The following is a 25,434-nucleotide window of genomic DNA, read 5'->3' as shown; positions in this document are numbered from 1 at the left end:
CAGGCAATGAAGTTAAGATATCTAATATCTTTGTTGATTTGGGGCAAGTGATCTGAAAGTGAAATAAAAGCAAATTACAAGGAACAGTCAGTAATATGATGTATATCAATGTATTGTTTCATTTACTTTCATAGATCGGGTAGTGTATAATTTATTTGACCATTGTAAAAATACTCGGTGTCAAAAAACAACTTTCCTTTTTCAGTTTCTACAGTATATGGAAATCAAAGTTCTTCATGCAGTAGAAGGGTATTACATAAGGAAGACACTTTAATATAGGTAATATGTACTGTATATTGCTGTGTATTATGCATACATCCAGTATCCTTTAGTAATTCAATTTGGTCCCAAGAACCCTTTTACAAACTGTATACTTTATAGACGGTTACGCTATGATTTGTGTATTCCACTGTAATACATTGTGTATTAGTATTATTCTGCTTCTGGTAAAAGCCGTTATGAGTTCTGTTCATATATCATTCTGCATACTAAGCCTTTCTGAAATATTAAACTCAAGTTTTTATTTTCTATTATTCAGGTCACTTGTAACCTGAAAGCATAGTTTTGGTCAGTGTGCAGTGTTTTTAGTCTGCACAGATGGCTTCCTGTTTATGGTACTGCTACCTTCAACCTGTTTCCTACAGTAAATTCCTACAGTGAATCTGCAAAGAATATTTGAGAATCAGATTTCCATGCATTGGTGCAAAAAGATTTATACATTTCATGCTGTTTTAAGTCACACAAAAATAAAACCACTAAAGCACAAAAGCCTAAAAATAGGAATAGCCTTTTTTTATATAGGTATGGTATAAAACATGCTATGTTTCTTAGGTATTAAAATTATTAGGCGTTATTATTTAGAGAATAACGCTATTAAAGGACAGAAAGAAAAATAGTTGACCAGTGGAAATTCACATTTCCATTGCTGTTCCACTTGGCAAAATTTCCTTCATGTATTAGTTTTGCCGCCAGACCATCCTCCAGATGGGCAGACATGCTTTCTTTCTCTTTTCTGGTTTTGCTGACTACTTCCTTCCACTTGATCCAGCCCCAGAGTACAGGTGACCCAGCTGCTGGACACTATTTAAGCAAAAGTTTGCATAGGTTGCTAATCATTTTGTTCAGTTTTCAGTGAACTGCCCAAATCCTCATTTTTTTGTAAAATATCTTGGTTACTAACCATCATATTGAAGCCCAGCTCCACCAGTGTACTGTATGTCTGCACATTATGGCATTTTCATTTGAACTAGCACTTGATGTTAATTGGTTTTGGCTTGTCACCAATATAATTGCTTACAAAAGTAAAAAGAAAAACATAGGAGTTGATTTTAATTCTTTCTCTACAGAGTGCAGTTCATGGCTCCTTAATTCTTGAACAAACTATGCTAATCTGACACAGCAGACATTTGGCATCAACCCCCTCATTAATGGTGGCCTTGTGCAACAGCATTAATTTGTCAGCACAGCAACCGATAGCAGAGATGTGCATTTTTGCTGCTTGTTTGTGAGCAGTGTAACAGTGGGATTGTGTCTACTTGCCGTTTTAAATTAAAAACATCCTGGCTAATAATGGTCAGGAAATACAGTAAAGTAACTTCAAAGAAGCCTGCACTTTGTCATTAAAGGCTGTTGAATCGGTATGACCTGAAGTAACCTTTCCCAGGACATATGTTAGAGCCTGAGCCTCATTTGTTAACAAAAAACTTGATTAAACACTACAATGGTTTTAATATTTTGTCACATTATAAATTATACATTTTCTATGTTTTTACATTTTTGTAAAAATAAGTATTTACATAACTAAGATTAAGTCTTTCCTGAAAGTTTAATAGTTTTGGGAAAAACATCAATACTACAGTGTCAAAATAATATCCTTCAATTTTAGGTGTATGCTCCTGAGCAGTGTGTTGTAAAGAGTAAATCTCAAAAATACTTCACCAAGACTTTCTGATCAGATCTTTCCTTGTTTTGGGGACTTCACTGAAAAGACTCATTTTTGAGATTGACAATGTGGCCTTGAAGGTTTTGAGTGCATGTGATTACACAGTGACTTGCAATGTTCCCAACTGCTGATAAAGTTTTTTCATGACCCTGATTTTGCCATTTGTAACACTCCTAGAATTGATCAACATTTTTATTAACTCTTATAGACTTTATATAATTTAATGATTTTAATGTAGCTGGTGGATGACGATATTAAGAGTGCTGAAAGGATTCTTTCTAGGCATGATACAGTGTGATGCAATGCTTTTGTGGGAAAAGAATGAGCTTTTTATGGCATGCTGTGGTGATATGTAAAGAGTGGCATTCCTGTTTTTGTGGGGTATGTGATCAGTGTACATTCCTAACATATCTCTCTATCCTTCATCTACAAAAGCAGTGAACTTGGTAGGAGTATATGTCAAATATGGGGAAGGTGTACACGTGTACTGCATGCAGTGAGAAGTCAGGGGGAATGTAACTATGAAATTGTTCTGTTAGCCTGAACTTTATTCTCTTATTGTGAAACAGAAATGATAGATATGCTTTGTCGTTTATCCACCAACTCGCCTTTCTGTAATTTATAATGTGGAAAAACTGTAAACGGAAATGTGCTTGTTGTAGGTATTTTTAACTGTAGAAGTTTTTAACATCCGGAGCAACGCCTCTATACTAAGTGTCACTGTGAGGCATGGTGCCAATGGAGAATTCTGACCATTATCCATTTTACCCAAATTAGGGAATGTCCTCTTTTAGTACACAAACAGTTGATGTTAATGCAGTGCATGTTACAGTACTTAGTTTAGTTCATTTTCCTTATTTTACTTTTCCTATTTTACTTTATGGTTGTCAGTTTCAGAGCATTTAATTTGACTTTCAGAAAACAGTAATATGCTTAAGCCTGAAAGCTCACTTGTGGACTGTGTAACTTGTAAACTATAGTGATAGTAGGTGCAGTAGTGGTATATGGGAGGGTCTTAGAGGAAAAAGAAAGTTTTTGAATACAAAAAATACATGGAAAATTTGATCTTTAACCAAATCTTTACTAGGCTGGATTTAATTAGTGTTATACCTTGTACTTTTCTCTTTACATACAAATTCCTCTGGTCTGCTACAGGCCACATAGATAATTTATTTCTGAGACCTATTTAATGGTTTAAAGTCTTGTTGGTGAAATATATGAAACAAGCACCAATCTTTGGTGTTATGTGTTCACCCAGTTTTCCTTTTTATATCACCAAGACCCACGTGAAGGTCTGATAACATTCAATGGCAAAAGTATGCATAAATTGAGAAAATCTGGAAGAGTGTGAATTCCTTTTCATGGAGCTACATGAAATGATATAATACTGGAATTTGCTCTGATGTTGCAAGCAACTATTTAATGTTCTAGTTGTTACACAGATCAATACAATGGTTTTCTGAGGATTGTTAACCCATATTTGAAGTGAGAGATGGCTTTTTTGAGGCTACAAATTTTAAATCTGGCTCAGTGTGAGTTTAAAATCATTAAACTATAAACTCAATATTTGATAAATGGGGTTAGATGAGAAAAAATTCAGCACAGTTGCTACCAAGTGCAGGGTCTGTATTGTAAGACTGGATTTTGAGATTGGTTATGTCAGAGTTTTGATTTCTTTCAGGCCTTGTCTTGTACTGCTTAAGGTCTTCTTAACTTTATATTTACAGTCCAGCTATATTTCTTAAAGCCATGACTGCTTGGAATTAACATTAGGTTAAAGAACTTGCTGTATGAAATTGTCATTGAATTACATGGTTGAGGTTCATACCAGGCTGCATTTCATAGGTTAAAGCTATATTTAAAGCCTAAACAGCTGTCTCAACACATAATCATAATGTTTTAAACTGTTAAAGATATGAAGTAAAAATGCTAATCCAGTACTGTACAGTTATTGCATTGCTAAGGATGTGAATCTTTTATATATAATGTGTCCTGAATTTACATTGTACTTTTTAAATTTGTTCTTCTAATATCATTTATTTTGTAAGTTTATACTTAAACATTATTAGTGTATATTTACAATAAATGCATATTTGCAATGTTTTACTTTATATAGATATATACATTATATGTGTCTCTCTCTGCTTGTGTTTGTGTGGATAGTTGTTTATGAGTATTTCTTCAAGATGTATTAAATACTAACACGAACCAAGACAAACTTACTGAAGTTGTTTACAGTAGCTGCAAATAAAGGATTGCAGAATAATACTTAAAAATGTTTAAAATGTTACATTCTGATTATTCATATACAGTATTTTTGCAACGAATACTGTACAATTTTCATTAGATACCGCAGAATCCACAGTTCATCACATTATGAAGACATTTTTAAGTCTTTGTAAATTGGGGAATGTATATGTATGTATTCTTGTGAGAAAAAAAATTGAAAAGGATTTTGTGAACCCTTTGAATCGTCTGTTCCTGCATTAATTGTAGTCCAATCTTCATCCAGGTTATCATAATAGATAAACACAATATGATTAAATAAATAGCACACAAACAGTTGTACTTATTTATTGAAGACATTGCTTAAACATTCAGTGTCTATGCCAGAAATGTGAGTTATATTGGCTGTGGGATTAATAATCAGTAAAACTAATACTCAAAGCTTGTGATAAGTGAGTAGAAGTTTTCCTTGTTTTGTAATTAAGAGTTTTACTGTTTTTGCCAGGGAAATAGATGTTGTGTGAGAAGGAACAAGCATGAAAATGCAGAACATTATTTGCTAGGTATCGGCAATATATTCAATTCTACAAGTAGTGCTATTGCTCTTTGGCAACAAGTAACATTTTTACATATCAAACATGTTGTCTTTTTACTCCTACAAAGAAATAAAGACTTCAAAACCTCTCTTGGACCACATATCTCACACTTTATTTTTCGTTTTTTCAACAACATATTTACAATGTTACTGTAAATTATTATATTCAGAAATTTCCCTTTGAGATTCTAAAAAACAACTTAATGAGCAATTTCAGTGGGATTGTGCAGTCTCTGAGGTAGCTCCAAAACTCAGGTCTTGCAGTATCATTTAATTTCCCACCAATTCAAAGACACGCCGTTGTTATAGTACATGTGTGACAACATCAGGCACTGGCACAGTGATTGGATAGAGGTAGAGGAACACAAGGAGCGCTGCACTGTGTTTCCAGTAGCATCATCAAGTCATCTGCTTCATGTGTGGACTGTTCAGGCTCAGGCTATGATTGAATCATGGCTGAAGCTCTGACCACAGCTGTCATACAAGCCAAACAAATGAGCTTGCTGGACTGGACCCATGGGTCATGTATTTTTGATCTAGCTTCTGATGTCATTGCTTTGAATGACCTTTTTTTTCTGCACAGCTACCTATGTTTATAAGAAACAACAAAAGTAGTAGTTTTCGGAACCCATTGAACCCGCCAAATCTTTTTTACATATATTTAGATATGTGGATAACTTTTTCTGAAGGGGAGTAAAGATAATGTAAATAAAATAGTGAATTAAATGTTTTTATTTAATGAATGCTATTTATTTCAATTCAAGACATGAGCAAAATCTACACTGTTCTTAATATATGCATGACACAAGTCCATGCATGATTCAGTTATTTTTATTTTTTAACTTTCTCTTTAAAGTTCCTCCAGATATCATGGCCCACTCTCTATCCCTGCTTGTTTTTTTTTCCCTAATTAAAATTTACACATTTGTAAATCCTTCTTCTGGAAAGAGATACTATAGAATTTCTGAAAACCAGTCTAGAGCCTTGTAACAATTTCCTGAACTGCAGTGGCTCACATCACTGCTTACTCATGAATTAAATCTGTGTAATGTTATGTTTTATGAGAAATCAAAGAGCTTGGGACATGAGTATACTTATTCAGCACTCTGTGTGAACAAGAAACAGTATCAATTTTAATGTGCAGATTAATCATCTGATGTACAAAGAGCTCTGTGGCGATAGATTTTAAGATGGCAAAGCAGAATTTACTGAATGCAGCAATGGCCATTTTCAACTCCCCCACCAAAAGCAACAGAGCATTTCTGCTTTCTTACAGCACATAATCTGTTACAGTGCAAGGATTGTGTAATTATTTAAAAAGAGGACAGTCATCCATATAATAGATGTTACAGAAACAGTTGTCAGTATGTTGGTAAGGAATTAAAGGAAAAGGTGAAGTCATCTGCATTTTACTATTATTTGAATTTGTACTCGTTGCACATATTGTATCATTTTTGATTAATTATTTCAGCCACGATACTGCAGCTTCAAAAAAGACTCCCAAGAGACAGGCAGCATTCTGGAGCAGCCATGTGCAGGGCAAACAGATGAGCACTGCACCAGTCCAGCAAAGAGCAGGGTATCATGCAGGCAACTATGCGTAACCTTGTTATAATACTTCTGTCATTCATCTCATACAAGCCTTTTCTGAAGTACCCTGTGATGCTTCCAGTAAAGGAAATAGGTTTTTGTAGAATCATTTTATTTTTGGGTCAACATAGATTCTGAAAATCTATTTCCTAAAGTTTAAGCATTGGGATTTTGTAATGCGTGTCCCCATTACCCAGACAGTCCTGCTGCAGCTGTTGTTGTGTGCCAGACACATTGATCGGTCTGAGCTAATGAGGTGTTCACATAGAATGAAGTATCTGTGTCTGAAATTTGTGCATACAGGCTACAAGAACAAGCGTGAAGCAGGGAATGAGAAAGTAAATTGCACAATGTTGTAAGGAAAATTCCATTTCGAACAATGCAGCAGATCTAGTGCAGTGGTTTCCAGTCTTCTCCCTAAGGTCTTGATTGATTTTGGTCCTGTCCAGGTGTGTTCGCTGAAATGGGATCAGCTGGATTGCTGGAGAAAAGAAAAAATTGAAACATTGTGGGAATGATTAAGACATTGTCATTCCTGTCTGTGTCTGTTCATGTTAAAAAATTTCATCTTGCTTATTAGTCAGAATTAAGGTAACATTCACTTAAAAGCACGTTGAGGAGAAAATGCGTGTCGTTCTGTATGATATAATTATCTGGAGACAATACGCTTGAAACAGACAAATCACGAGTGCCAGCTCACGCCTCAGATCCATCTGCTTGCATGCTTAAATGTTTAAGAGCTCAGCTAGAATGAAAACCAGCAGGGACAGTGATCCCCAGGGAGGGGTTGGGGACCCCTGATCTAGTGGACAGTATAGAAGATCACTTTTCTTGAAGAAGAACATGATACAGTAGTTTAACGGGATAAAAAAATTAGATTTCAAAACAATTTTCAGTATTAGCAGAACTAAATATACTGTAAGACAAATTAGGAAAGCTTCTGTACTAATACTAATATCACACTTTATTAATGATCGTAAAACCATCATTTTATGTAACTCCTATGAATTTATATAACTCATAGTACAATCTGAAGGTGCTTTACCATATTTCGAATGAATAGAATTATGTTGATAAACATTTGATAATGTTTTGCTTAGCATTATCATGTCATGTACTGTACTGTGTAAGGACAATAAAAGGGGTAAGACTGTATTGACGTACATCTCCAGATGTACATTGTGCATGAACATTTTGGGTTCTCTTTTATGAACAGATTGAAATTCTATGGCATGGTGGTATTAATGTTGGGAAAGTTTCAGCATGCATTTGCATACTTTTTCTGTACAATTAGAGAAAAAAAAAATTGCAAATCACATTGAAATTGTATCTAGCTAGAAAGAACTGAATTTGTTTCCAGACATTGATTAACTGGTTTTCAAAGCTGTGCGCTGTGCTCCTCGGAGGGCAGCATTTCTTTTAACACTTATGGATTGTACAGTAGTGGGTGATTTAGTATTTCACCTGAAATTTCACTGCAGTCACTTTTTTTGTTCCAGCAGGGCATGTTTACGTTATGACAAAAACAAAATCTTGAAATGTAGCAAGGATGATGTTGGAGCGTACGCCAATCAAGATGAAAAAAACATTAAGAAATAAAATAGTTTTTATAATGTAGCCTATATGCTTATATAAGCTGCACATGAGCAGTTTTGATAGCTTCGGGCTGTTTGCAACAGTTCCTCATTCAATTCTATGGGATATCCTTGTTCCCAGGGCTGTGAGGGGCATACTTTTTATGTTCGTATGCACAGGCCATAAACATACTTTTCTTTCCTTTACCACACCGTGACTTTGGAAGCAGTGGCGTGGTTCTTACAGCTCGGTGTGGTGTGGATTTCCAAACCTTTGGGTGTTTCTCACCGGTAAACTGTGTGTGTCGTAGACGGTGCAAATGGCAGCATGAAAACAACCCTGGCAGGGCAGCTACACTGCGGGGATGCATCATTAATTAGTAATTAAACTTTGCTGTGCTGATTAGCCTTGACTCTAGTCACTGTACCCCATTGAATTCAGCACCACAGCAAACCAGGGAGTTCTTCCCAAGGGAGATAAAATAATGATTTGTTAATTAGTTAATTGGCTTTGGGGTTCTCCTATCTCTTATTCTATAGCGTAAATGTACAAAGCATCTACCAGGACTGCAAATGTTGTCTTTTTCTCAGCCTTTGGCAAGAAAACCAGTTGATATAATATTAGTCTGGTAAGGTGTACTATTTTGACCATCTGTATAGCCTGGATCTACTCCAGATTTGGGGGATGCTGTTTTCATCTTGCTTTTTTTTAAGCCTTTGAACAGTGCTCAGCCTTAGAAATTAAGTATGTAAAACATGCAGATAACAGAATATGGACGACTGTCGGAAGATACACTAGTGTCTCTTTATTGTATTTTTTGCCTAGTTAAGGTGTGCTAAGGCTACACTAACTGATGGAAAGAGACCCCAAATTGTGACCCCCCCCCCCCCCCCCTCCAGCCATCAAAACATGCTGGTGTTAGGACAGGAAGACTGATTTAGGTGTAATGCACAGAAACTGTTCAGCAGAAGGATCCTCATCCTGTAATCCAGCGCTTTGGTACTCACAGTACCACTCTTTCATGTGTATCACGGCAGATACCGCTACAGGGTACGCTGTCAGAAGAAATCTTGGAATTGACGTTGGATACTTATTGTATGTACATGAGCTCAAAATGCAATGTATTATTTAGCACAGGCTTTTGGAGGCCAGGTACAAGCTGAATGAAAGAGAAAGCACTATGGGGAAAGCAGAGGGAAATACATAAGGGAATCAAGTTTGCTTATGTTTTTGTTTTGAGCATTCAAAAGGAAAGAGAATAAAAACAATAGTTTCTGTTCTGTAAATGGCTTTAATTTTTACATCCAGGAGAAAAATCGAAACCCTTTTTTATAAGGTTGGCTGGAGTTCGGGCAGACTCTAGCTTGTATTAAGCAGACAGCATGCAAGCATTTATAGACCGCTTCCATTACATAACAGCTTAAACTGTTTATGCCACCGCAGTGTAGTTCTGTGCTCCAGCTCTTTGCCTGAGGTGAGATTAGTGCGATTGTGATGCTGTGAAAGACTGCTGTTTTTGCCACATCTTTTCAAATGTGTGATTGCTGGGTGAAACAAACCATTTGCTGCAGGTGTGCGTTATGCAGACAAATAGCATCCGAGTAGTGTTTCATAATGAAAGAGCAGTTTCAGCTGTAGTACATGGTACTTTGCCCGACTGCTTGTCTTCACCTTTGTTGCTATCAGTACAGTTTTACAGATAAGTACTTTAGGTTGATAAGTGTCAGATTCGTTTACCCTCTGATGTCCCAGTTATTGGGTTTTGAAGAATTAAACCCAGAGGTACAGCAGCCAGTCACTGTACCTCAGGCAGTTTTCAACTCTACAGCTTGATACTGTAGTGTGGCCTTGTTGATCTCTGCCTAGGGTTGCAGTCCTAGTCTTTTGATTAATTTGAACATTGGGATGTACAGTATATTGAATTGTATGCTTCTCTCAAGTCATTGAAAGTGTTTTGTGGATGTTTACAGTATGATATAATCCCACAATTATCAGTTTTAGAGCAGAACTAGCCAACCTTGCCATTACATTCCTTGAAGAAAATGTATTTGTCTACCTCACCAATGGGCATCATATGCGTTTGGTTGTAAATTGCTCATAGATCCAAGGATCTTGTTCAGCCTGATCTTCGTGGATGCCAGTGAAATAGCTTTCACAATGTACTTGTCATTTTTGCTCTCCGTCTTTTGATTCATTGTTGAGTGAAAGGTTTTGGGGTTTGCTTTTCCAGTGCCTTTCAAGATTTTTGAATAAGCATATCAAATCCTTTTTCAAGAATGAACAAATCGTGCAGTTACATTTAAGTACACCCCAATGTCTTTGTGACTGTTTTCTTGCAGAAATTATTGAATAAAGACATGTTTCTTAAATTTTATTTCTGGGGTGTCCAATATTTGTTTCCAGCACCTTTGTTGGAAGGTTCAGTTATGATGCAAGTTTACCACTGCAATCTTTGTAATCCCTTGGTTATCTTAATCCCTTCACTTGTTTCACTCACCCCTTCTTAAAGACTGTAGACAAGTTCTTGAAATTCAAGGTATACATTCAACTCAGTGTGTTTGTTATAATTGATCAGTCCCTTATAGCTGTCTATTTTGTCATAAGAAAGTTTAACTTTGGTAACTCACTAATCCCAGATTTTGTAAATGCTTCAGATTCAATCAATTTTTGCCATAACAGAGCTTGAAATTTAACTGTACAGTCCTAATTTTCAGACTAAAAATCTTAAGCATGTAATTTTTAAAACAGGGTTATTTTGTTTCTGTTTTTTCTATGAACTAGATTTTTGCAGTGCCATCTTTATTTAACGGTTACTTTACTGCCAGAAGATGAGACAACTCAGGTTTTGCAGTTGCTTACAAAGGTGCTGTATTGTGCACGCAAGACAGTTTTAAAAATTCCACAATAACCTAGAGATACAGTATCTGCAATTACGCCAGAAAAAATAAACTTTGGTTTGGACTCAGACCTAAGGAGGCTGAGCTCACCGTCTTCATGTGTAATAGACTGTAGTATGATGTTACTTACATGAAAAATTGACAGCGCGTGCAAAGCAGGGTAAAAGAACTAATTTTCCAGCTATACTTCTTTAACTGAAGGTATATTAGAGAAATCCCTTACAAACCTGTTACAGACATGTCTGTTACTCTTCCAGTATTGTTAAATTCTGTTCTCAAGCTTTACAGTAAGTTATAAATCACAATTCTGTAGGCCTACTGTTAGTTGTGGATTTCATGGTGTAAAAATGTGGGCACATTTTCAAGAAATGTTGAAACTGATTTCAGACTGTTGCATGGAAAAAAATAATTTGGAATGATCTTCTTTTCCCCACATGTTTCTCAGCTCTTGGGAAATATAATCGTGGAGACTAGGTCATGAAGGAAAAGCATTGAGCAGTAAGTTTAATTTAGAATGGGAATGTGGGGCAATATTCATGAATCTGGCAGATTAGCTGGGTTGTCTGTGGAATTGCTCACAAGTGGCTGTTTACAGGTAACAAAAACGGAGGAAACCAAAATGTACTGTAGGAAGACTCCCGAAATGTAAAACATTGTCCCAGGTAAAGAAAGCTCCCTTGAGCACGCAGATGATTATTGTATTGCATACTCTGGTGTCGGTTGCAACTCAAGCACCTAACTCGTTCTCAGCCTGCACTCACTGTGACCCCGAAAAGTCAGCTTTGTCAGTTGTCTTCTGCTTCTTACACGCTGACAAACTGAAATCAAGCTCATGGACACACAGTTGGACAGATGTTCAATTGACAGTGTTCGTGATTTGACTGGCATTATGATACATGAGGAACTGTTGTGTTTAAATTAGTTGCTGTAATTTGATTTCAGTTAGCATGTGTCTAGTGTAAGGGATTTTCATCTGGATGTGCATAGGAATCGAGTGGTGTTTGAATGATGGAGGAGCCTGAGAGAACACCCTCAGAATATCTATAACCCCCAGGGAGATTTTCACTGATACTCCTTTTTGCTGTGCGTGCAGCATTTTGAGTGATGTCAGTCAAGCAGCCAGACAAGGGCCGACCTGAGTGTGTCTATTCAAGGCAAAATTACAATTCATGACGCGATAAAGAAAATAACTGTCACAGGAGTTTAGTTTTAATAAGAAAATTAGTATTTGAATGTAAGATTAGTTCTAGGAATAACTTGCAGTAACCAAGTATTTAAAAGCAGACTCATATTTCAGTACCCTTGAAAATGATTATTTCTGTATTGTACAAATGGAAACAAAATATATAGTTCAGGTGGATAAGAGCGTCAGCATGAGTAGGTTGCAAAGGAACAATAGGTTTATTCCATGCTGAAAGAAGAAGAAAGAAAACAACGTTTCGGCTGTGGAGCCTTCTTCAGGTCTGAGCCTTCCTGCAGTGTGGGGACAGTGTCAAAATTGCTATTTTTGCTGTATACTCAAGCAATTTGGATGTGGGATGAAAAGTTGAATGTGAGACGAGTGCAGAATATCTCCTATTTCTGGGCAGTTCTGTGATTGTTATACTGTTGTATAATAATAGTGCCTTTTGTGTTCAATCCCCCCGTATCAGGTGAGCATAAGTGTTGGAACAATTGGCTGCCAGGTTTTTCTTGTTGGTCAGTTGTTTCCTGTTGCTCACACAAAAGAGCTGCGAATGTTTAGTGTCAGATTTAGCCTTTGCTCTTCCCTTTAGTGTCTGCCTTTAGAGTCAGTAGGCCTAAACCAGCACAAAGGCTAGAGAACTTTGAGAGAAAAGTAAGCAATTTTGAATCCTGAAAGAAAGGATGAATTCAGTCAGAACCATAGCACAAAAACTAGGCATAACAAAATCAACAGTTTAGAATATCCTGAACAAGAGGCAATCCACTGCTATTCTTAGCAATCGGCAGCAAACCGGTTGGCCGAGGAAAACAACTGCAGTTGATCGTAGGAAAGTTATCAGAGCTGTGAAGGAAAACTCGAAAACTGTCGCTGCAATCATCAACAACCTCCACATTGCAGAGGTGAAGGTATCACAATCTACTGTTTACAGAAGTCTTTTGACAGCAGAATTATAAAGGCTACACCGCATGATGCAAACCTTTCATCAGCGCCAAAAATAGAGAGGTCAGATTACAGTTTACTAAAAAGTACAGAGATGAGCCAGTAGAGTTCTGCACTAAAGTGTTATGGATGGATGAGAGAAAGATAAACCTCTACTAAAGTGATGGCAAGATGGAGAAGGTGTGGAGAAAGGAACGAAGATAATCCAAAGTATACGGTACCACTTCATCTGTGAACAGGGTGGAGATAGTGTCATGGCCTGGGCATGCAGGGCCGCCTCTGGAACTGGCTCACTGGCTCATGATTGCAGTAGAAGAATGATTTCAGAAGTGTACAGAAACATTTTGTCTACCCATGTACAAGACAATACCTCCAGACTCATTGGCTGTTGCTTCTTCACGCTCCAAGACAATGACGCACCACTGGCAGCGCAACCAAGGGCAGAAAAGTGGAAAGTCCTGGACTGGCCAAGTTGATCTCCTGATTTAAATCTAATTTAGATTAAATCTAATAATGAAAAGGAGACTCGTGTCAGAATCCCCCCCCCCCCCCCCCAAAAAAAAACACCCCAACCAACATAAAATGACCACAAAGCATCTCAAAAATGCAGTCTGAGTTTGGTGATGTCAATGGGTCACAAGCTAATTCAGTTATTCTGTGCAAAGACTTTTTAACCAAAATTGTATGTGTTTTTATGATTATTATTATTAGAAGTCTAATTTTTTTAATTGTTTATAAAGACTTGAATACTAAACTATAACTGGGCATCAAAATAAACCCCTCTATATGTGTACAATTTTAGATAAGTATACTGTACAGATTTTGGATGTGAAATATTTTTGGAATCATTTTGGTTAGTTGATCATTCGTGACTGACCTTGCTGCAGCTGAGTGGTTTTAACTGTTTAAGTACTAATTCACCTCTTTATTGAGAGGCTTGATTGGATTGCCTTACCGGTTGAATAATGGCACAGGTAATTACTCGCTGGTGAGACTGTTGAAAATCCCAAAAAATGAAAACACAGAAAACAAACAATGTGCCCCTCTTATCAAGAGAACTGTATCTGAGGACCATCAATATTTTAGAGCCTGGAGTCGGTCACTGCAGGGGGGTTTGCCTGTGGTGGAGCCAAGTCCACCTGTAGATATTATTCAAGGTTATTATTCCATAGGGTTCTAATTTTTTATTATTTACATGTTGCCTTGTTGTCAAATTATTTACCATTATGGACTTTGTAGACCACATAAGTTAGCAGTGCTCTTTTACATGTATCTAACTGATGGCGTGATATAGACTAGATCAGGGGTGGGCATTTGTGTCTGCAGGTCCAAGTCATCTCTTCCGGCTCATTTTTGGTTTAGCAGATCCAGAATGACTTCTCCCAGCTCTTCAGGCACTACTGCTTTAAGGAAAAAAACAGCCTTTCAGGACTAGGATTGGCCTCCTCTGATTTCTCTATAAATTGCCCTGGCTTCCCATAAAATTCTGAGTGAACTTTAATGTTTTTTCGCTCATTTTCAAGGCACTGAATCGTTTAGCCCCACCATTTTTTATTTTAAAGACTTATTGCATGAGTTTTGTCCAGCTCTTAATATTACATATATTGATTTTGATCTTCTTATTCCAATCACCAATCTCCCCACAATGGGTGATAGTCCCATGTGCAGCACCTCATTTGTGGAGTCCCTTGCCCAATTTCATTAGTCTTTGAATTGCCATTTTCAAAACCGTTAAATGCCGTTTACTAAAGGGGATAATACATAATTCAGGCTTTGTCTTGGTGTCATTAAGTCAATTCAATGTACTTTTTTTCCTTGAATGTTTTATGAGTTCTCGTTGTTTTATGTGTGCTATTCTACAACCAGGGAAAGCTCTTGTCTCATGTGACCTAGGAAATGTGCCCACAACGGAAAATAAGCATAATTGGTTTTCATTGATAGGTTTCCCTATATGGATACAGTACAGCATTAACAAAGCTGCATTCTGGTAGCAGCAGAGGCCTTTGTGCCTATAGTTTTGAAGCATGAAATGTCATGTGCTTTGAACTTTCAGTACTTGTCAGTGTATTTTTAGAAACTTCGCTGTAATTTCAAAAAACGGAATCTAGAAAATACTTAACATGAAAGAGAATAACATCTCCGGATGTGAAAAGAGTTATCTTTCTTTTTTTAATAAACCACAACGTCATGCATTGCCATACTTCAGGAAACCCTGAGCTCAGCAGAAAAAGTGACAGCTATGATGGAAACTGAAAGTGACGTAACTGGCCACTGTATTGCTCAAGCGTGTCAGCGTAGACAGCGTGCTGTCAGACTAAGATAACGAGGCAAATTAGACAAGAGATTCTTAAGGGTTTGGAGGGTCTTACCACATGTTCAAATTTTCAGTCTTGGTCTTTAGTGTAACATTCTATCGTAAAATATAGATACACTAACCAATTAAAGCTTAGTAGAACATGCTTTCCCAAACAATAACTGGTACTGGAAGAAACTAGTGTAAAAGAAAGAAAAAATGTCTAATCTTCGAAGCTCCAATTTAATCATTAAAATGTGAAAAAAAGAGTAACAGTTTTGCCTAGTTAATGAAAAGCACTGTCACAGCACTAACACTAGATTGTGCCGTTCTGTATCTTATACTTTTGCAAAACAACACACAGAATATTGAAGCATCCAAATGCATAGCAACACAGATGTTTTTTTAATCGCTGACCCTCATCCACTCACTTGATTATTTCTATTTTCTGGGCAATGGTTACTTTTTTTCGATACTTTCTTTACTTTCTCAACACTACCTTGAGTTTTGGCCACATTTTTGGACCCAGGATACATATTGATTGCACAGATAATGTTCCAATAAAATATAGTGATTAGGGTGTGTGCACACTGCAGTACGACAAGCACAGCTTTATCAGGCCTAAACAGTATGACAAAGTCCTACGGATCTGGGCATGATCTTATTAGACTCACAGCCTCAGTGTGTGTTCTTCTGCGTCTAGTAAGTTAGCACCCTGCGAAGAGATTTCGTTCTTAGTAGTGAAAAATGTTTTTTATAGGTATATATATACATGGGCTTTATTGTAGCAAAAATTCGTTAACTGGGGGGTGACTGTAAAACTAACTGGCAAGCTAGTGTGATTTTCTTAAAAAAAATGGGTGTGATGAATGAAATGTTATGTTGAGGAACTCCCACATTTTGAATTACACATATACAGTACACTCTGGCAGTATAATTGATATATATAAACCATGAATTACAACGCAACTATGTTTTTAAGGTTTTTAACTTTTCATCTTTAATTCCTTGCATGATTTTCTCAGACATAGCCACTACTTAAATGATGCACTGTCACTAAGCTGCTCAGAAAGTCAAGAACTTGCAAAAAGAAGGGCTAACTGGTATTTAAAGTTAGACTGCTTTATAATAGACCCTGTTTTGATTTTTTTCTAGCAAATATTTCTTGCATATGAACTGTATGTTCATTTGCCATTCATTTAAACTATTGAAATGTATTGAAAAGTGCATAAATATGTAGTTTAATATGTAGCTTTTACAGAACATAAGACAATTTTTCAGAATACATGGTGAATTTGTTTTTATCTTACTTATTGCTGTAGTCAGTTAGCAGTGTGTCTATTTTAGCTTCAGGAAAATCTGAAGCACTCATATTATCCCACATCAGCCATACTCTGAAACATTATAGTGAAGGTACTGTGCAGCATGTGACAAGAAGACAGTGTTCACAAGCTCCATTACAAAATTATTCTAAATATATTTCACATGAGAGCTGTAAGTTGTGTAATGTCTGTGCTGCACAATACATGTAGGTAGCCTTACTTTAAACGTAACACTTCTAGAGTGACCCTAGTTGTCCTTTACTAAAGAGCAAAGTATTTTATAGTGAGTCAGCAGCTGATCTGTTACTGTCACCACCTTAGTGTGTCTAATTTGCTTTTATATTAAGTGTAATGATTTATCATAATTTTCTTCTCTAGCCTGTGGTATATTGCCCTGTTGAGGAAAGAAAAACTTGGAAGGTGCTGTATATTGGAAGGTCCAGCATGTCCTGAGACTTTGTAGACCCCTGGTGAAGAGAACTTTTTTTTGTTGTTGTTTGGGTACTGCTGATATATTTTCCTGTTTTTGTGTGACAGTTGTACACAAACATCACAGCTTATGGGTTCTAGTGTTTTTAAATTGGTGTTTTTTTCTTGGTTATTTTCAAAGCTGTATTTTACTGCAGATGTACACAAGAGCCTACTCTCAAGACACTTGTTACAGTTTTCATTCGAAGAGCACCTAGTGAAGAAAATAGTCAAAGCAGTGTATGCTAGGTACAAGCAAGTGTTGATGTTTTTCAGAAGCAGACTGTATTTATTTAAGTGGTTTTGTTGTTTTTTCTGAATATAATACAATGTTCTTCATTCTGGCAAAATAGAAAAAATCAGAAAATGATTTCCATCTTCATCTCTCTAGCTGATAGAACTTAGCAGACAGAATAAGATACTTGTAGTAATTTAGTCATTTTACTTTGGGCTATCCAGAATAAGATACTACCTTTTGCTTTCATCTGAAGCACTCAAGACCTGTGACAAAGTACTGGTTATTTTGCTCTTGACAATTTCCTTTTCACTTTTACAGCTGTTCTACTTTGCTGACTATTTGTTGACAGTGCCCCTTTTGACCAGTGCTTGGTTTGTTGGAATCTGAGGGGATATCTGGCCTGCGCTACGTATACCTCTACAAAACAAGAGATATGAATATGTAAAGCAAAAATTCATACCTAACATTTTGGTGATCAGTTGAAAATAGATATGCGTTTAAATTTTTAAAAAGTATGAGGTGCTCCAACTTTGTCCAGCAACTTTGTACACCCTTAAACACATTTACAGCACTTAAGAAGGCTTATTATGCAATTTCCCCCCTGTCTTTTTCACTAATAAAATTGAATTATCAGTGATATGATAATTACGTGTGCTGTAGTCACTCTTCTCTCTATTCGCTAGACCAGTAGTAACTTCCTAGATTGGTTTCTGATTCTGGACTATCCAAGACCCTGTCTGTTTTTTCCTTTTGTTATTCTGTGTTCCTGTGTTATTCCTTTCTGAGGCACATTGTAACTACGAATGACGGAAATGATTTCCTTCCTTGGTTCCACACAAAAACCAACTTCAAAACCGTGAGGGCCTGCACATGTCTTTTGCATTGTGTTAATTTTAATTCCCATGAAATGTACACCAACCTCTTGAATAACTTTCATGTTTTTTCCTGTCCTTTCAGATACAGACATTCGGAGTAGAGGCACCATGTAAAACAGTAGAGGATCTCACAAGTGGGGTTGTAATGGCTCAAGTTCTTCAAAAAATGTGAGTACCGTGGCAGCCATGATGTAATAAGATGGCAGTGTCGACAGTTTCACTTCTGCCTGCTTTGCCCTGCCCATTATCAATTGTCTCATTATTTTAAAAGTATGAGAATTACATTTGCATTATTTTGAAGTAAACTGAGGAAAGTGAGCTAATGTTTCAGTAAGACCTCATCTATTTTTTTCAGCTGTTTGCCAAACATACACCACTTCACTATTTCCTTATACGCCTGCTTCCACTCGGATGTGACGTGTAGCCTAGCCAGTTGCAATATACAGTAGATCAGTTTAGGAATATGTTAGAATACAGAGGAGGTGGATAATTGTTTTTTTTTTTTTACATAATTGGACTACAGAACATGGCGGTGTCATGCTGTGTAAGTTTTAAGTCTTTGTGAGATTGACGGTGTAGCCGTTTTAAAAAGAAGGCTCAGACGTTGCATCTTCCAACTCTTTTTCTGTCTGGTGTGCGTTGGGGTTAACTGGATACTTGAATTATGTCACTGCATTAGGAGAAATGAAGAGAGAGGTCAAGAGTGATAGAAGTTCTTGGCAGAGGTGAAGAGGGAGAGACTGGCAGCGATCTTGTTAACAGTGTAGCTTTGAACCTACAGTATTACTCTGTAGAATTTATACTTCATTTTACTTAACTTAGTTCAGTTTATGATTTAATGTTGTATTTCTTGTTAATATAAATTCATACTATATACATGACGAGAAATCTACTAATTTTCAGTATGATATATTTTAATCTTACATGTTATAATTCAGTTGGAAGGGTCGCTTGCTTTTTACACCTATTATTTTTCTGTCTTATTATTTTAGTTATTGTATATATTTTGTTTGTATTTAATTTGCAAAGCTGTAGTGAAAAAGTTCCTCTGTGAAAGTTTGCCACATCTCTGTATATCGAGCTTGTTTTTTCTGTGTAAGAAACAGCTCTTTGAAATCAGTGTATGAAAAGATTTCAAGGGACAGTAATGGTACTGTCTTATTATATTAAGAATTTCCTGTTTCTTGTCAAGTCACTTGCATTTAATTTTGTACTTGTTCTGTTGTCTCTGTCCATACCTTATTTACACATTTTTGTTATTTTGGTCTCAAGCATATGTACCACTAGTTAAAATGTCCAAAAAATAGCTGAATGTCAGGAAACAAAGAAGTGATACAATGACTATAGTCTCTTAGGCTTTTAATAACGCAAAGTGTGGAATTCACCTGCTTCTCCTACCATCTTCCTGATATTGAGCTTAAATCAGATTCTTCACCAGGTGTTTTTACTGGGACATTTAATATATGTGGCAGTCAAGAAGGAGATATCATAGCTGAATTGTATACATACAGACTTAAAAAATCCTGATGAGTTTTTAAGGGTAATTTGGAAAGACAGCCATGAAGCAGCCTTTCATCTGTCCATGAAAGATATTGTTCCATCTCTGTATTTATGGTCTACAGTTGGCGTGTACATTTCTCTGTGGAGCTGTGGAGGAGTGGTTTCTTGACTGAATAAGTGTGATAACTGCTGTAGCACATCCTTCACATCTTATTTATAGAGGGCATAAGAGACAAACTGTTTTGCTCTCTTTTAATGTCTAATTCCGATAGGCATTTGTTCATGGTTTTAAATGCTTTTCCTCTTGGTACTGAAAATATCGATTTTCTGATTTGCTTCCAGACCATCTTGGCAAAGTTTTTTTTTTCATTTTATAAGAATATAAATTTGAGCAGCCCATACTATGCTTTAAGAATGGGGTTTGGGGAATTTCTTTAAGACGAAATGCATACTGGAATATGCATTTTCATCGAGTAGCATTTAGTAAATCAATGGCACACGCTCACCTTCACCAAGTATTGTTTTGTTAATGATATTTTGTTACATGGACATTTCAATTTTTTGCAGAGATGTGTCATATTTTAATGACAACTGGATAAGCCGAATAAAAACTGAAGTTGGTGATAATTGGAGATTAAAGGTAAGGTATATTTATAATGTTTCTGCACTATTTCAACCTCTGACCTGGGAGAATGGTTTTCACTTACCCAGATTGTAAAGTGTAGGCAGAGTTCTGTGTTTCTTGAGCACGTGAAAATCTATTCTGCTTTTTCATGAACCATTTTCATGTTTTTGTTTTCCCCAGTTAAATCGTTTAGTTTTCATCCAGTTCATTTCAGATTTTGTTTTACGTTTTCATCTAATTAATGACGGCACCATAAGTTTAAACTCCGGTAATTACTCTTGACACTAAGTGTATGAATGTTACTAGTTGGTTACACAGGAGATCAGTCTTTTTATGGTATTGCAGTTTGAGTGTTCAGTGCACTAGTCACTGTCTGTTGATCAAAAAATTTGAATTCTTGTCTCAAAGTACAGGAAATAAGCCTGTTACTTTTAGATCAGAGTTTATTAAGAGTATAAAAACATACAGTATTGTGGTATGCCACAATAAATTCCTGAAAATGTTCTGGTGCCAAAGAATTTGTAGCTCAAAGTGCACATTTGATTTTCACCCTCCTGACCGTCTTCTAACTGAAACGTTCTCCTTTTCCAGCAGTGTAGCACAGACAGAAGTATTGATTGCCTTGCCCTTTTTGCACTGTATGGGTTACTCCAGGGTAGAAGGGTATCTTTATGGGCAGCTGGGTTCTCAGCATGTGTTTATTGATGGCAGACCACATGGGTTTATTGAAACCTCTCTGAGGGAATAGATTAATAGAGTACAAAACATCTTTGTAACTCCTTTCCCATGTGCAACATAACTTTGGTTATATATAAAAACTGGCTATCATAAAGATCTCTTATTGAAATCCTAATGAAATTGCTTTTTTCTTGTAGGTTAGCAATTTAAAGAAAATTCTGAAAGGCATTCTGGATTACAATCATGAGGTGAGAAAAAAACAGGACTGTTTTCTTAATACAAACTGAGAAGAAAGTTTGCTTCAGTTGGATGACAAGTGTGTAAAATATATTTATTAATATACCTACATTAAATTGTAATTAATGACAAGACAGGGAAATTATTATAATTGGTTAGAATTATTTATTATTAGCTATATTGTTAATTGTAATTATTATGTATGATTATAATAAAGCAATTAGTATAATTGAGTTAAATCTATGGTCAGTGATGGGTACAAATATTTGAGAGCCCTCACTGGTAGGAATTGTAATGTTTCCTTCAGGATGAGCTGAAATATTTTGAAAAGCAAATCTGGCATTTTGATTATCATCATTAAACTTTACCACTTGTTCATCTTATAACTTAGTCAGTTTGCATCAAGGGTGAGTGCTTGAGGCTGCTGTCTGTCTGTAATTCGACAGACGCATGGCTTTTCCTGAAATGAAGTAAGAAGATCACTTTATTGGCCATATACAATTTCTTGCATTAGGAATTTGCCTTTTTGCATACCCCAACTTGCTCTCCATGAGACACACAGGCACATAGACAGGGAGAGAGAAGCTTGGGGTCAGAGCGCAGGGTCAGCCATTTATACGGCGCCCCTGGAGCACTTGGGATTAAGGGCCTTGCTCAGGGGCCCAACGGAGTAGGATTCCTCTGCCGTCAACCTTCCAGCCGCAGGCGCAGAACCTTAGCCACAGAGCCACCACTCCCCCCGTAATGGAAGCAGCTGTGAATAATGTCAGAAAATTGCACCCCTGCAAAGAATGCAAACTGATGTCTTGAAAGTGGGTGTGCTGTACAAAAACTTTCTGAACGCAGTCGGTGAAGAGAAGAAAATACAGGTGTGGCTGTAGTAGCTCACTTGCATCATTTGACACTCTGGATTTTTTCAAAATTGCCCTCCTTGTTCTTTAAGCATATTTTTGGACATGTCCACAGTAAAAAGACTGCACAACATGTCACTATTTTCACTGTATGTTAAAGAGTATCAAGTATAGCGTTTGATTTTGTATTGTGTTTAAGCTGTTGGTGTGCCATTGGTGACAAAGTACAGAAATGTACCGAAGTGATTTGAATTTCTCCTATAGCTTAAAAGACCTGAATTAGAACACCTAGATTACAAAAACATTCAGAATTGTACCAAAAACGGAGAAAACTTTATTCATATTTTTTTTTGAGTTTCAGTGAATAGTGATTGCCTTACATTATATAAATGATATTAATGACACAAGAAGCTCAGTTTCCTGAAACCATTGAAGCATTAATGTAGATCATCTACTAATCTTGTGCGGCTTGAAAATTGTTGTCCCAGTCATTGTTTGTTGATACTTGTATTATCTCCGGTCTACAACACCCATCAAATCCTTGCTGCCTGTATTTGGCCCAGTCATGTTCATGGAGTCCCTTCCTCTCTCCTCAGGTCCTTGGCCAGCAGATCAATGACTTCACCCTGCCTGATGTCAACCTGGTGGGGGAGCACTCCGACGCAGCAGAGCTCGGGAGGATGTTGCAGCTCATCCTGGGCTGCGCTGTCAACTGTGAGCAGAAACAAGGTGGGGGGCGACTGTGCTCTTGGAGCCTAAATTCAACAGGTTTCCAAAGCAGTTTGAAGGTCACTGCACTAGGAATGCATTGCATGACTAGATGCAGCACTCATTCCCTCATTTGTTCAGCAGTGCTAATTGGGAAGTAAAGCAAGCAGTAGCTAGATTACTGTTACTGTTAGATTACACATTTCCTTGACTAAACTAGATCTTCACGTTGACAAATTAAACTATGTCCACTATGATCTTGAGCAGTCCCTCTTTTTGTTTTTTACTCATAGTCATACATTTTTTTTTGTTTAGTACTGAAAACTCAATTATTCATATTCATAGCTTACCTTTAAAGAAACCAGAGGCTGACAGTAGGACATCAAAGAAGCTTCATGAAGTTGGCCTCCCTACAAACAGCAGAACCAATCAAGCCCACCACATTCATTAGTGGTGCGTTTATGCTGATTTCGTTTACGAGATATAGCGCCTATAGTTTTTCAGAGGGGTGATGTCACAGCCCCCTTCAGTGGCGCCGGGGAACCAAATTGGTGTGATTCGTTAGTGCCCCTTTTGTGCCGCGTCAGGCAAAAACGCAGCACTAACAAAACTTAATTAGAAGGCCTACAACTGTAACGGTAATTGATAAATAGCGATAAAGGATTTATAAAGATAAACTAAAACAATTGTTGACTCCCATGATCAAATTCTGTATCTTGGCACGGTTGATATGAGCTGTAGAACGTTCTAGAAATTCAATATTTATCATATTCATGGCTACCTCAAAAAAACAAAACCGGACTGACTCCCCTAAGCCTCCCCAAACCTAGATTTAGGGTTCTAGGTTCTAGGTTTGCTGATTTGTGAAGTTTCAAAGTGTGTAACACTAAAGATCTAAGAAGAATTAGTTACATTTCTTACCTTATATGTTTTACATTTTGAAGGTGGATCTTTCATTAATGAATGCAGTTGTCCATTATTGCAGTGTTAGAGACCTTTTGAGTAGATAAGATGTTCAAATGATGTGGAGCTAGATACTATAGATGGATCATTTACCGTAATTCTGTGTGATTATTAGCTTCAGATATTTTCACCATTCGTCAAGGATGTTTTCACATTTAATTAAAAAAATAATCTGAATTCTAAATGAAAAGGGGAATGAAATCTTTTCTATTTTGTTGCTCCAATATGTCCATTGAATCCATGGGTTTAGTCACTGTCTGTATGTGTGTGTTACACAGAATACATTCAGACAATAATGATGATGGAGGAGTCCGTACAACACGTCGTCATGACAGCAATCCAGGAGGTAATCTGTTAAAATGACTGAATTTATTGCAATTTTAAGTTGAGAGTTCAGAAAACATGTTCAAATTATTTTGACATTTTTCCTTTTTAACATTTTTATTTAATTGATAGCTGAAAGTTTAACAGTAAAAAGTAGAATCCCAACTGAAATGTGATTATCCTGAAAGTAGAATTTAATTAATGGTATAACATTTTAAAAATTTACACTTATCTGTTTTTAGCTGATGAGCAAAGAGACCCCAGTTTCCCCTGGAAACGACACCTATGTGGATCTGGACAGACAGGTAAACAGGTGCTAGAGATGGTTATCAAGAGGTTTGGTATATTGTGTTCAGGTAGACTAAAATTGTTACCTTGAATGCTCTGGTCTAGAAGGAGCAAAATTACAATATGTAGAATTCTGTTTTCCTAGGAACAAGTAATAGGTTTATTCCATGCTGAAAAAGGAAGAAAGAAAACAACGTTTCGGCCTTGGAGCTTTCTTCAGGTGTGTCCAGGCTCCACGGCCGAAATGTGTTTTCTTTCTTCCTTTTTCAGCATGGAATAAACCTATTACTTGTTCCTTTGCAGCCTACGCATGCTGATGCAGCTACCCACCTGAACTATTCTGTTTTCCTAGATTATTAAAACTTCAACCAGTGAATATAAAAATCTGATTGTATGAATTCAGAAGAATTCTCATTAAACAAAATATTTAATACTTATTATTTTGTGTATCACCAAAAACATTGATAGTGTTATTTTTAAAATGATTGAAATGTACAACAAAATATTAGTGATACTTTTTTCTTAAATATCAAACAGATAATGTGAACATTATTAAAATAAAAAAAATATAACAATAAAAATATATAAATTATTACAGCTAATGAGAAGTAAAAGTATGTATTCACACTGTTGGCTGTTTTTTTGGCTTTGTTTTTTTATTTTGAGTTTTTGGAGTCCTTTTCACTCATTATGATCAAAATTATGGGTTTATACAGTGGACTGTGATAACAGAATTTTGCCCGTTCCAAAGTATTTAGCTGGTTCCTAAAATAACTGTCAGTTAATGTAAAAAATAAAATCCTAACTTTTGTTTTTTTTTTTTGGACATATCATGTGTCTTTTTATTTGTTCACTTTAGCTCAAGAAAACAATGGAGGAGCTCAATGATGCTTTAGCTGCAAAAGAAGAAATCGCCCAAAGGTGTCACGAGTTGGACATGCAGGTGGGCTTAACTGAACAACAAACTATTTTTTTTTTTAACAGGGATTTGTAATCTTTTTTTGTAATGTTTTTCAACACCTTACAGGCATTTCATATTAATGAATGTAGAATGATACTGATATTAAAAGTGCGTGTTGATAAATTGCATTTACTTCTGTAATGACCTATTCTC

General features: G+C 36.5%; 1 protein-coding gene across 5 annotated transcripts in view; it reads left to right on the top strand.

The window, feature by feature from the left end:
- hook3 (hook microtubule-tethering protein 3) overlaps positions 1–25,434 on the top strand; it is a 61,543-nt gene that overhangs the window by 5,817 nt on the left and 30,292 nt on the right. For all 5 annotated transcript variants that reach the window (XM_088911015.1, XM_088911017.1, XM_088911014.1 and 2 more), the window contains exons 2-8: positions 18,229–18,314; positions 20,214–20,286; positions 21,147–21,197; positions 22,634–22,766; positions 23,987–24,054; positions 24,275–24,337; positions 25,180–25,263. In XM_088911015.1, the coding sequence (XP_088767141.1) occupies positions 18,229–18,314; positions 20,214–20,286; positions 21,147–21,197; positions 22,634–22,766; positions 23,987–24,054; positions 24,275–24,337; positions 25,180–25,263 (558 nt within the window). The remainder of the gene's footprint in view (positions 1–18,228; positions 18,315–20,213; positions 20,287–21,146; positions 21,198–22,633; positions 22,767–23,986; positions 24,055–24,274; positions 24,338–25,179; positions 25,264–25,434) is intronic.

This window comes from Atractosteus spatula, chromosome 3, assembly GCF_055471065.1.
Source record: "Atractosteus spatula isolate fAtrSpa1 chromosome 3, fAtrSpa1.hap1, whole genome shotgun sequence".
Taxonomy (NCBI): Eukaryota; Metazoa; Chordata; class Actinopteri; order Semionotiformes; family Lepisosteidae; genus Atractosteus; species Atractosteus spatula.
The sequence above is the reverse complement of the archived record's forward strand: the minus strand, read 5'-3'. Positions and strand labels throughout refer to the sequence as shown.